This window comes from Pongo abelii, chromosome 15 (assembly GCF_028885655.2).
Source record: "Pongo abelii isolate AG06213 chromosome 15, NHGRI_mPonAbe1-v2.0_pri, whole genome shotgun sequence".
NCBI lineage: Eukaryota > Metazoa > Chordata > Mammalia > Primates > Hominidae > Pongo > Pongo abelii.
In genome coordinates, this window is record NC_072000.2 from 104,135,039 (window position 1) to 104,148,078 (window position 13,040).

Consider the following 13,040-nt stretch of genomic DNA (forward strand, 5'->3'; position numbering starts at 1 on the left):
TTGCAGTGAGCCAAGATCGTGCCATTGCACTCCAGCCTGGGCAACAAGAGTGAAACCCCATCTCAAAAAAAAAAAAAGGAAAAGAAAATTTGGTGTATATACACATGGAATGCTGTTTGCCCATAAGAAAGAATGAAATCCTGACATTTGGAGCAGCCTGGATGGAACTGGAGATCATTATGTTAAGTGAAACAAGGCAAGACCAGAAAGACAAATATCGCCTGTTCTCCCACATATGTGGGAGCTAAACAAGTTGATCTCATGGAGGTAAAGAGTAGAATGGTAGTTACTAGAGGCTGGGAAGGGTGAGTGAAGAGAAGTTGGTTAATGGGTACAAACATACAGTTATATAGAAGGAATAAGTTTTAGTGTCAGTAGCACAGTGGGTGACTATAGCTAACAGCAAGGTATTGTATATTTCAAAAATAGGGAGAAGATTTGAAATGTTTCCAACACAAATGATAAATGTTTGAGGTGATGAATATCGTAAATATGCTGATTTGACCATTGCACATTGTATTCGTGTATCAAAATATCACATGTACCCCATACGTGTGTATAATTATTATGTATCAAGTAAAATATATAGATTTTTAAAAAGATGGCTGCTGCTGCTCCACATATCACCTCCTTATTCCAGGCATGAAGAAGGAAGAAAGGGGAAAGGTGATACTGAGTTCATCTCAGGGCCCCCTCCCGTTCCCTGGGACTTCGGCCCCTGAGCTTGCAGCCCCCAATGCCGCCCCGTCTTTTTGGCAGTTGATCGCACTCTACTTCCCACTGCTTGGGATTTCTTCCTTCGATGCAAGCCTAGCTGCCTCCACCCATCAGGGGTCCCTTTTTACCTTGCAGGGCTACATGGATGTTTTAAGCCATCCCGTCCACCACTGCTAAGGATTTGGTGCAGGAAAGGGAGGCTGAGGCCTGGGCTCAGTCTGCTATCTTGATCCAGTCTCCCTGGCTGCTTCATCTTTTCTAGAATTTCTCACATTCTACTGACCTCCCAGCTTGCCAGTGCCACTAACGTCATTTCGGGGTGGTAGGGGAGAGGGGAGAGGGAACGTGCGTGTTCACTTGGCCATCTGGAGCTGAAACTCTTGTTTAGTTCCTGCCAGGGAAGAGGAAGCAGCTCCGGGAGGTCCGGGAGAGCATTCGCTTCCTGCGCCAGGTGGGCAGGGACTGGGTCCAGCGCCGCCGGGAGGCCCTGAAGAGGGGCGAGGAGGTTCCTGCCGACATCCTCACACAGATTCTCAAAGGTGCGAGGGCCCCCTCTGCGGGCTGGGGAGGGCAGGGTGGGCCGGGACGTCCCCCAGGTGATTCATCGCCACTGACTCTGTTTGGCTTAAGAGGAGAAACACAGTTAGTTATTTTATGAGCCATGGGGAAAGGGAGCAAAGATTTGCTGGGAACTGAGACTCTCCTTGTCTTTCAGCTGAAGAGGGAGCCCAGGACGATGAGGGTCTGCTGGACAACTTCGTCACCTTCTTCATTGCTGGTTTGTAGCTTTAGTGGTGACCAAGGGCCCGGAGCGCTGCAGAAATGCTGTGGACCATGGATCCCTCAAACCCAACTCTTTGGGATTTTTTGGGCTATCTGAGCAGAGCTCACCGCAGGGCTAGGGGGCTGGGCTGAAGGGAGCAGAAGCCCCCTCTCCTAGCTGTCTTGGGGGCCTCTGACCTGGTAATGCAGCTGGCAATTGTGGGGATGTGTGAAGCTGGCCATTCAGCTCCAGAGAGCTTGGCTGTGTGAATGCAGGCATCCCCTCACTCAGAATTTGTGGGGAGGCCTGCATTAGACTGGCACAAAAAAATGCTAAGCAGCTTCATTCGTTTGCTCATCAGATATTTCCTGAACACGGCTCTTCACCTAGAAAACTCCTCTTCACCCGTCAGTGAGCCCTCACATGCCTCCTCCCCAGGCAAGCGCAGGCTGCCTCAGGCACTCAGCTAGAAGCTGGCCACAGGCCTGGAGCTCCTCCCCACCACCCATCTCATAGTGTTAAGCTGTTTATTTATTTGTGGTAATTGAGTGAGGTCTGTTCCCCACCAGACTTGACGAGCGAAGGGTCAGGTTGTTTTGCTCACCTCTGTTCTCCCAGGGCCCAGTGCGGTAGGTTCCCATGAACATTGAATGAAATACACGAACAAATGGTTGACACTAGGCACTGGGAAGATGGAGGTGAACAAGATGAGGGACAGTTTCTAGTCTATTGGCGGAGGTGGACAGACAGAGAGACAAATACTGATGGACGAAGAGGTCTGCAGGTGAACGGCATGGAGGAAGGCCCTTTAGGTGCGAGAAGCACTTGCAGATGCCCCAGGAGATTAGAAGTGGCCAGTGCTAAAGCAAGGCTGCAGGGCGCCATTCCCTGCAATGGATAGAAAGGACTTGTGGAACCAATGGCTGGTCCTCATTCCTGCAGCCGGGAACCCAGGTCCTGGATGAGGCTTCTGGACAGACCTAGCCTCAGTCTCCTCATCTGTAAAACGGGGGCCTTGAGGAGCTCTCCAGGCTTCCATCCAGCCTTCCAAAGAGGGTTTATTAGTCCCGTCTCGTCCCTCCAGTCTATCCCTGAGCCCTGCGTCCCGATGCTATTATGGGGGACTGGCCAAGGGCAGGGTGGGTTGTGTCTGTCTTTCCCTTTGCCTGTGAGGAAACTGAGGCCGAGGAGGGAAGTGGCCTCCTATAGTCACAGCCCGAGATGCAGAGCTGGGGCCAGGGCTGCTGTGTTCTCCCACCCTGCTCCCTGGCTGAGGGCTCTGCTGGCTGTGTGACTGGCCCACCTCCACACCCTAGGAGCTGGGCCCTGCTTCCCAGCTCTGACTTGCTGTAAGTTATAGGCCCTTCTCCTGCATTCAAGCGGGCCCCTCAAGCGCCTTGGCTCCTTTAGAGTAAACTCATGTCTGTTCCCTCCCAGGCCAGCTTGGAGGGGTTGACTCTATCACCTTGGCCAGACCCTGCCAGAACTCAAAATCAGCCTCCCGAAACGTCTGCCACCCCCTCATAGAACCTCAGGGTCATGGGGGGCTTTTGTATGCACCCTGCAGCCTGGGAAGGAGAGGCCTTGGGCTCACGGACTTTGAATTGTGTCCCTCCCCACTCTCCCTGCTGTGTGACCAAAGAGACCCATTCCTCTCCACCTCCACTTTTTCTTCTCCAAAATGGAGGTGAGCACCTCCCCGGGCCAAGTGAGACCCAGACGATGGTTCAAGGAAGGGGCTTTTAGAGCCAGATGCCTGGGGGCACATGCCATTTACATGCCGGCACTGGCTGGCGTAGAGGCAGACAAACTGTCTCCTTCATCCTGTGGCCCCACGTGGAGCAACCACCGTCCTCCCTTCCCACAGGTCACGAGACCTCTGCCAACCACTTGGCATTCACAGTGATGGAGCTGTCTCGCCAGCCGGAGATCGTGGCAAGGTATGGGAGCTGCTCTTGGGGCTGGCAAAGAGGTCTGTCTGATGTCTTGTTCCTGAGGGCCACCTGCCCCCACCTCCCACGGTTGAGTCCCCTCAACATGCCCTGCTTCCCCCGGGCCTTGGCACGTGCTGTTCCCTCTCTTGGAAACGCTCTCCCTGCTTTTCCCCTGGAGAACACACCTCCTCCTCCCACTCCTCTTCTAGAAAGGGCTTCTCAGATGCCTAAAGGAGCCACCCCATGTTTCCCCTCCGAGCCTCCTCCCAACTCATGAATGTGTTTCCCCTGAGACTGTTTCATCATGTCTATTTCAGCCATGAGACCGGAAGCTCCAGGAGGGCAGGGACCGTGGTTTTTTCCCTCCCCACAGCGTACCCAGTGCCTGGCCAGGGCCTGGCAGTGAGGATGGAGCAGAATCCCTGCTAAATTGCCAAGAGTGTGCTTGTCTTCTGATGGCAAGACAAAGGAGGGCGTCCCTGGGGAGGTGGTATTTGAGTCGGGCCATTGGTTTCCTTAAATACAAACAGGCTCCCTCCAGGACAGTTGCATGGAGTGGCTGAAGCAAGTGTCAAAGCTCTCTAAACACACCAACAGGCTGGATGGGAGCTCTGGGGAGGTGGGGTCAGGCCTTCAATTACAATTATTAGTCATCAGCAGCATATAAGGGCGGAAGTGAAAGATTGTGTGAAAATATACAATTTTTCTAGGGTTTAAAAATAAGTATGATTGTAATAAGCATTTCATATAAAAATTTTGGGAAAAGCGGAAAAGTTATAATAATAATAATAAACCCACCCATGGCACCCAACCCACCCAGAGGCACTTCACTGTTAACTGCTGAGTATCTGTTCAGCACCTTCTCACCTACGCATGAGCAGCTTTGCCGTGTTTTTTTGTCACCTGGTTGTACAGCTGGCTTTTATTCCCCATAAGCCTTATCACAGCATTGCCTACCTCATTGTAACCTCCTCCCAAATCCACTCTTTAAAAAATTGTGGTAAAATATACATAACATAAAATTTTACATTTTCCTTGTTTTTAAGCCCACAGTTTAGTGGCATTAAGGGCATTCACATTGTGAATGTCATCCCCCTCCACTATTATTTTTACTTTTTTGAGACAGAGTCTTGCTGTGTTGCCCAGGCTGGAGTGCGATCTCAGCTCACTGCAACCTCCACCTCCCCAGTTCAAACAATTCTCCTGCCTCAGCCTCCAGAGTAGCTGGGATTACAGGTGTGCACCACCACACCTGGCTAATTTTTGTGTGTGTGTGTATTTTTAGTAGAGATGGGGTTTTGCCATGTTGGCCAGGCTGGTCTCAAACTCCTGGCCTGAAGTGATCCACCTGTCTTGGCATCACAAAGTGCTGGGATTACAGGTGTGAGCCACTGCTCCTGGCCTCCGTCTCCAGACCTTTTTCATCTTCCCAAACTGAAAATCTGTCCATTCTCCCCTCCTCTATCCTTGGTAACTACCATTCCACTTTGTCTCTATGTGTTTGTCTATTCTAGGTGACTTATGTAAGTAGACTCATACAGTATTTGTCTTTTTTGTGACTGGGTCATTTCACTCGGATAATGTCCTCCAAGTTCATCCATGTTGCAGTATGTGTCAGAACTCCCTTCCTTTTTGTTCTTTTCTTTTTTTTTTTTTTTTTTTAAGACAGAGTCTCGCTCTGTTGCCCAGGCTGCAGTGCAGTGGCACAATCTCAGCTCACTGCAAGCTCCACCTCCTGGGTTCATGCCATTCTCCTGCCTCAGGCTCCTGAGTAGCTGGGACTACAGGTGCACGCCACCATGCCTGGCTAATTTTTTTTGTATTTTTAGTAGAGACGGGGCTTCACGGGTTAGCCAGGATGGTCTTGATCTCCTGACCTCGTGATCCGCCCGCCTTGGCCTCCCAAAGTGCTGGGATTACAGGCATGAGCCACCGCGCCCGGCAGAACTCCCTTCCTTTTTAAGACTTACTAATGTTCCTTTGTAATCATCTATCCCATTTTGCATATTCATACATCTGTCCATGGATACCTGGGTTGCTTCTACCGTTTGTCTATTTTGAATAATGCTGCTATGAGGATGGGTATACAAATATCTTTTTAAGTCCCTGCTTTCAGTTGTTTTGGGTTTATACTCAGAGGTGGGATTGCTGGATCATATGGTGATTCTATTTTTAATTTTTTGAGGAATCACCATACCGTTTTCCATAACGGCTGAACCATTTTACATTCCCACCAGCAGTGTGCAAGTGTTCTTTCTGATTTGTCCACATCCTCTACGATACTTTTGTGTTTATTGAGATGAGAACCATCCTAATGAGTATGAAGTGGTCCAGATCCACTCTTTTTTTTTTTTTTTTTTTTTTTTTTGAGACGGAGTCTTGCTCTGTTGCTGGGCTGGAGTGCAGTAGCTCTACCTCTGCTCACTGCAAACTCCACCTCCCAGATTCAAGTGATTCTCATGCCTCAGCCTCCCAAGTAGCTGGGATTACAGGCACCCGCCACCACTCCTGGCTAATTTTTGTATTTTTAGTAGAAACGGAGTTTCACCATGTTGGCCAGGCTGGTTTCCTACAGCCAATCCCAAACATCAGACACAAAGGGTGGATGTTTTAGGGCCCCTGGAACATGGTTCCCAATGGTCTGGGCACTGTTTTGGATGTAGCCATCGCTGGATCTCTTTAACAGTCTTTGGGCTGGGCACAGTGGCTCACGCCTGTAATCCCAGTACTTTGGGAAGCTGAGGCGGGCAGATCACCTGGGGGTCAGGAGTTCAAGACCAGCCTGGCCAACATGGTGAAACCCTGTCTCTACTAAAAACACAAAAATTAGCTGAGCGTGGTGGTGGGCGCCTGTAATCCCAGCTACTTGGGAGGCTGAGGAGGGAGAATTGCTTGAATCCTGGGGGGAGGGCGGAGGTTGCAGTGAGCCAAGACTGCACCACTGCACTCCAGCCTGGGCGAAAGAGCAAGACTTTGTCTCAAAAAATAAAGATACAAGTAACAGTGTTTGTGAGTGGGGAGCCCCATGCGTCTCTCTTCATGCTTCCTTCCAATGCCCCCTTCTTAAAGCTAAGTAAGTCGGGGAAAGCTCCCTTTGGAGACGAACTTGTCTTTGTCTTACCCCACAGGCTGCAGGCCGAGGTGGATGAGGTCATTGGTTCTAAGAGGTACCTGGATTTCGAGGATCTGGGGAGACTGCAATACCTGTCCCAGGTGTGGGAAGTAGGAGGGAAGTTTCTGGGTGGATGTGGGTGATCATGTCATCATGCCTGCTTCCTCCCTGGACCTTTTAGGACAGTGGTTCTCAAACTTTGCTGTATAGGATACTCCCCCAGAAGATTTAAAGTATCCTGAGGCCCAGGCTGCCCCAGACTAGTGACATCAGAGTCAAAGAGCTCCCCAGGTCACCCCAGTATTCAACTTAGGTTGGAAACTGGCCCTTTAGTAAATGGTGCCGTATTTGTGCTTCCCAGCTAGGCTGGGGTTCCAGATCCTTAAGCTTCCCCTGGTGGAGTCAGGCTCAGCAGCGCCTCCCCATGCTGCCGCCGCACAGCAGGAGGCCTTGCAGGTTCTGCTGTGGCTCTCTGGAATGGTGGGACCCCTGATTCCTGGTCCCAGCTCTGCCATTGTGGCCTTGCACAACTCCCTTCTCCTTCTGGACCTCAGTTTCTCCATCTGTCACGTGACGGTGAGGCTGATGTCCCAGGGGCCTGGGACCCAGGTCAGGGTGAGGGTATGCATTCAGCCTGTGGGTGGGAAAGACAGGGGTCCCAGGCATGCCGCCGGCCGGCATGATCCGTGGCCTCTCCTGACACTGTTGTTATCTCTCCTTGTGGCTTCTCTAGGTCCTCAAAGAGTCGCTGAGGCTGTACCCACCAGCATGGGGCACCTTTCGCCTGCTGGAAGAGGAGACCTTGATTGATGGGGTCAGAGTCCCCGGAAACACCCCACTCTTGGTGGGTGGAGGCCCTGGGGGCCCTGGGGTGGGCTGGGCTGCTTGCCCCAATGGTGGTGAATTTGGGACTCACCAGGGGAGCCTGTGGCCCTGTTCCCATCATTGCAGCGGGCCTCACTGGCTGCCCTGTTCTTTCTCACAGAGTCTCACCGTAGCCCTGTGAGGGCTTTTTCCCCTCCTCACACTGTCCAGCAGAAGATTACAGCAGGTCATTCTGGAAGGGAGGTGCCCCATTTACAGCTGAGGACACTGAGGTTCAGAGAGGTTAGGTCACTTTCCTGGGGTCACACAGCTGGGGAAGAGCAAATATGGAAAGTGCCCAGTTTCACAGTTGACCCAAACTTGTCCTGGTTCCTTCTTTCCTCACATTTTATAGCCCTTTCTCTCTCAGCTTTCTCCCCAGACCTCCTTTACCTTGTGTCTCTTTGTTTGCTTACTTGTTCATTTATCCATTCATCTAGGCATTTATTCATGTATGATAGCCCCTAAACCCACCCCCAAACCAGGAAACTAGGATGTAGTCACTCCCTGCTCCCCTGACAAGAAATCACTAATCTGAATTGTGTGTTTCCCGTTCCCTTGTGTGTGTGTGTGTGTGTGTGTGTGTGTGTGCCTGTGTGCACTCACGCAGTAATATATTGTAGGACTTGCTTTTTGACTCAGTATAAAGTTGGTAAGATTTGTGTAGGTTTCTCCATGAGGCCATAGCACAACCACCATTGCTGATCAATTCTCAGGTGACAGGCATTTGAGAGGTGTCCAGTTTGTCCCTATCTTGAGCACCACAGCAACGATGCCATTTCTGTCCGCATGTCCAGGAACAGTGTGCAAGCAAGCTCCTTGGGCATTTACCCAGAAGTGAGAGGGCTGGGTTGTAGGACCTGTGACTGTTCAGCTTTACAAACTAATGCCACATTGTTTTCCAAAGTGGCTGCACCAACTTGGACGCCCAGTAGTGGTGAGGGAGAGCCCCTGCTGTTCTTCATTGTCTCCAACACTTAGCATGGTCCAATTTTGTATCTGCTGCCATCCAAATATGTGTTTTTAAAAAAGTATTTCACCATGGTCTTGATTTGTGCTTTCTTGATTACTAACTAGTAAGAGTGAGCATCTGACCCTGCTTTCTCTGTCTCTGAGATGTGGCCTCCGTTTCCCTTTTTGGGTAGTGTTTTTTCATATTGCTACGTAGAGCATTATTTTATTTTATTATTTTTTACAGCATACATTTATTTACTATTATTTTCATTATTTTGTTTTTAGATAGAGTCTTGCTCTGTCCCTCAGGCTGGAGTGCAGCAGCACCATCTTGGCTCACTGCAACCTCTGCCTCCCAGGTTCAAGCAATTCTCGTGCCTTGGCCTCCCGAGTAGCTGGGACTACAGGCGCACAGCCCCACGCCTGGCTAATTTTTGTATTTTTAGTAGAGATGGGATTTCACCAGGTTGGCCACGCTGTTCTCAAACTCCTGACCTCAAGTGATCCACCTGCCTCGGCCTCCCAAAGTGCTGGGATTGCAGGTGTGAGCCAGCGCGCCCAGCCCTAGAGCTTTATTTTAAAAACTCATGTGTTAATCTTTTGTCTGGTATGTTTGTCATCTTTGTGGCTTGTCTTCTTTAATGTGTTTTTGATGATCTGTATGTCTTAATATTTTTAACAATTACTTCTTTTGCTTTGCCTTGTTTAAGAAATCCTTCTCTATCCTGAGTTCAGGACATTCACTTACATTGTCCTCAGTTTTACATTTTTCTTTTCAAAGTTGAGCTTGTAACTACCTGGAATTGATTTTGTGTGTGGTTTCAAGGTAGGGACCTTTCTGTATTGACTTGCCAGGGCTATTGTAACGAAGTGCCACAGACTTTGGCTGAAACAACAGAAATTTATTTTCTCCCAGTCCTGGAGGCTGGAAGTCTGAGATCAAGGCGTTGGAGGCTGGTTTCTTCTGAGGGCTCACTCCTTGGTGTGCAGACAGCCACCTTCTCCCTGTGTCTCCACATGGTCTTCCTTCTGTGTGTCTGTGTCCTAATCTCCTCTTATAAGGACACCAGTCAGGTTGGATTAGGGCCCATCCTAAGTACCTCATTTTAAGTTAATTACCTCATTAAAGACCTTGTCTCCAAACACAGCCGCATTCTGAGGTACTAAGGGTTAGGACTCCAACATATGAATTTGTGGGGGGCAAATTTCAGCCCATGACAGGATCCTTTTTATTTTTACCTATAAGGAAGGAGGAGCCCCAGCCCCTGCTCACAGCCCCTCTCCTCCCAGGGCTCTGCCCCGCCTCCTCCAGCGTCCATCCAAGCCTCATCTGTGGCCACTCTGTCACCTGTTTTGCCGAGCTTTCTTTTTAATACTCCTGTACCAATACCATTGTGCCTTAATGGCCATCTCCTTAGATCCCCTTACAGCCGGCAGGGGAAGCCCTGTGGCTCACTCTCAGCTTGGGGGTGCCACCCTATGGGCTTTGAGTGGGCAGACTGGGCTCCAACCCCAGCTGTGCTCCTGGCTGGCTGGGTCATCTCCATCAGGCCTTCGGCTTCCTCTTTGTTAGGTGGGGGGAGTGGTGAGCATCAGTAGGATGACGTACATCATGTGTCTGGCAACAATCCCCGGCACATCGCAGGTGCCCTAAACCCAGCCCCCACGCCTGATGCTCCCACACACTTGCTGGAGCTCAGCTCCAGGGCTCCCTGCACCCTCTGCTGCCCTGACCCCCAGCACAGAAAGCCAAGGGTGGAGCAGGCTCAGGAGGAGATTTTGTCCCAGTGTTTGGAGGCCAAGGACACGGAGTGAGCGTCAGCCCCACTCAGGAGGCACCACGTGTGCATGTGGAAGGCTGGTGGGGTCTGCAGCTCCTCCACTCCCTCCCCTGCTGAAGTAGGCCTTGAGTTGAAGAGAAACTGAATATAACAGTTCTCAGGATCTAGAGGAAGTTGGCCTCACAGAGTCAGATCTGAGTTTGAATCCCGATTTGGCCATTTATTTGCCTGATGACTTCAGGTGAGTCACTGAGCCTCTCTCTGGGTCTCAGCTTCCTGATCTGTAAAATGGGGATAATGACGGCTCCCCCACAGGGCTGAGCCCAGCACAGGATGACGCAGTACGCCCAACTGGCACAGTCGACTGTCCCCACTCTTCCTCTTAAGGGATTTTCTAGGGGGCCAGTGCAATTGACACCAACCTAGATGTGGGGTGAAGACATGGGTGGAGGAGAGTGGGACCCACTCTGCTCTGAGTAGCCCTGTTGTGTGGCCTCAGTGGCTTAAGAGGTGCCAGGGGAACAACCTGGGAACCAGAGACGAGTGGACCCTTTGCCCGCAGTTCAGCACCTATGTCATGGGGCGGATGGACACATACTTTGAGGACCCGCTGACTTTCAACCCCGATCGCTTCGGCCCCGGAGCACCCAAGTAAGTCCCTCCTCGAGCTGCCCATGAGTGGGGCTGGCGGGAGAAGGACAGACACAGCGGCCTCTGGTCTGAGCCAGAGGCACCCACTCAGCCCACATAGCCTTCCAGATCCCTGTGAGGTGGTTGTGGAGGAAATCATAGCTCAGAGAGGTTAAGTAACTTGCCTAAGTGGCAGAGCAGGGGTCTGGCCCCAGCTCAGTCTGGTTCTAAAGCCCATGCTCATAAGCAGCACCAAATACTGGGAAGCTGGGTAACTTCACCTCCCCAAGCCTTGAGGTTCCTGTCTGAGAAATGGGACCATCCGTGGCTGCATCTGGAAGTTGCTGTGGGGGTCAACGTGTTAAGGTACCAAAGCCATGGTGGGAAGAGCTGGACTCCACAGCCTGCCTCCGTGTTCAGATCCAGGCTCTGCCCAGAGCTGGATGTAAATGTATGACCTGGAGTGAGTTGTTTTGCCCCTCTGAGCCTCAGTTTCTCCATCTGTGAAATGGGAACAACAGCAGTTCCTTCCAGGAGGGCGAAAGGAGGAGAAAAAGAGAGAATGCAGATCCAGCCCTTGGCAGAGTCAGCGGTTCATGCTTTGCATGCAGAGTGCCCAGCCCCTGGCTCTAAGTCTGTGTTCACCCAGACCTGGGTTAACTACTGTCTTCTTGTGTTGTCCCTGTGGGGGTGCCCGGGGCTGCTGGCCTCGTGATTCCTCTCTTTCCCCGCAGGCCACGGTTCACCTACTTCCCCTTTTCCCTGGGCCACCGCTCCTGCATCGGGCAGCAGTTCGCTCAGGTAGGAGGGGCAGGGCTGTGGTTCTGCCCAGGAGTAGCTGCAGGGGTGGTGGCTCACCCTGAGCCAGGAAGCATCTCAGAACCCCTGCTCTGGGGCTGCTGGGCTGTGGGCTCGGGACCCAGCGGAGCCAGACCCAGAGGACTGGCTGTGTTTTGCACGGAGAGCGTGAAACAGGAGGCTCCCCAGGCTCTCACAGGCTCTCCAGGAGGAGAGCCGGCTGTGACATTTGCTGCTCATTCACTCACTCATTCTGTCTTTGCTTCTTCATTCCTTCCTCGTTTTGTCCGCTGGGCCCAGATGGAGGTGAAGGTGGTCATGGCAAAGCTGCTGCAGAGGCTGGAGTTCCGGCTGGTGCCCGGGCAGCGCTTCGGGCTGCAGGAGCAGGCCACGCTCAAGCCACTGGACCCCGTGCTGTGCACCCTGCGGCCCCGCGGCTGGCAGCCCGCACCCCCACCGCCCCCCTGCTGAGGGGGCCTCCAGGCAGGACGAGACTCCTCGGGCAAGGGCCGTGCCCGCCCACCTCTGCTGCCCACGGACACCCACCCTTCTCCCCTGCCCCGTCCCCTGGGCCACCCTTCACGCTGGCTTCCAGCGGGCCCTCTGCTGACCGCCTGCTTCACACCCCTCAGCGCTCCCTGTCGCCTGCGGACTCCATGGCCCTTCCTGGACTGGCCCTTGCCCAACTCCCAGCCACCACCATTGTCCCTACCACTGAGCCCTTGCACAGGCCACTTCCTCAGACGAGACACCCTAACTCTTGCTCACTCCCTAAAGCCCTCTTCAGGGGTCACCTCCTCCAAGAAGCCCTCCTTGCCACCCCCAGCCGGCAGGGGCCCCTCCTCTGTGCTCCCTCGGTCACCTGTGCTACCTCTAACACCACACTGACCACACTGTATCGTGAGTGTCCGTTGACGTGACCAATTGCCCTGCCAGGCTGTCAGCGCCTCAAGGGTAGGGTCTGCGTGTGATTTGTCTCTGAGCCCCCTGTGCCCACTCAGGGCCCGGCACAGAGTCGATGCTCAATAAATGTGTGTTGACTGCATGAATGACCTGGAACCAGGCCATGTGCTCTCGCCTTGGCTTGCTCGTCTGTGAAAAGGGGAAGATGCGGAGGCTGGCACAGCTTTGGAAGCTGCCAACCCACAGATGTCCCGGAGATGCCCTGACAACGCTGCCTTGGGAGAGACTGCCCCAGGTTACCAGCCTGTTCCCTGTGCTGTATTCACGGCCATGCCCCTGGGTGTTGTGTGAGGTTGGGCCTGGGTGGGTGACTGGCTCTGAGAGCTGGATTTGAGAGGTCAGGGAGGCCCCTGGGCCTTTCTTGGGAGCAGCTTGGTGGAGCTGAGCCCCGTGCCTGTGGGTACCTGCTGCCCTCCTGACCTGGCAGGGGGCAAGGCGGGTGAGACTGCATCCCTCGTGGTGGTGATGGGAGAAGCCGTCCCTTCCTCCCCAGGGCCATGTCCTCTGAGCTCATCCAAGGAAGA

At 52.6% G+C, this 13,040-nt stretch overlaps 1 protein-coding gene across 3 annotated transcripts in view; it reads left to right on the top strand.

The window, feature by feature from the left end:
• The window catches only part of LOC100440873 (cholesterol 24-hydroxylase), a 42,651-nt gene extending 30,053 nt beyond the window's left edge, over window positions 1-12,598 (top strand). Inside the window, exons 8-15 of one of the 3 annotated variants that reach the window (XM_054530507.2) lie at window positions 1,106-1,256; window positions 1,433-1,495; window positions 3,348-3,420; window positions 6,543-6,627; window positions 7,260-7,340; window positions 10,688-10,776; window positions 11,490-11,556; window positions 11,854-12,598. In XM_054530507.2, the coding sequence (XP_054386482.1) occupies window positions 1,106-1,256; window positions 1,433-1,495; window positions 3,348-3,420; window positions 6,543-6,627; window positions 7,260-7,340; window positions 10,688-10,776; window positions 11,490-11,556; window positions 11,854-12,024 (780 nt within the window). In that variant the 3' untranslated portion in view covers window positions 12,025-12,598. Of the gene's footprint in view, window positions 1-1,105; window positions 1,257-1,432; window positions 1,496-3,347; window positions 3,421-6,542; window positions 6,628-7,259; window positions 7,371-10,687; window positions 10,777-11,489; window positions 11,557-11,853 lie in introns of all 3 variants that reach the window. The other 2 variants (XM_024231330.3, XM_054530508.2) reach the window with 2 other exon arrangements.
• The last annotated feature ends 442 nt before the right edge of the window (window positions 12,599-13,040 follow it).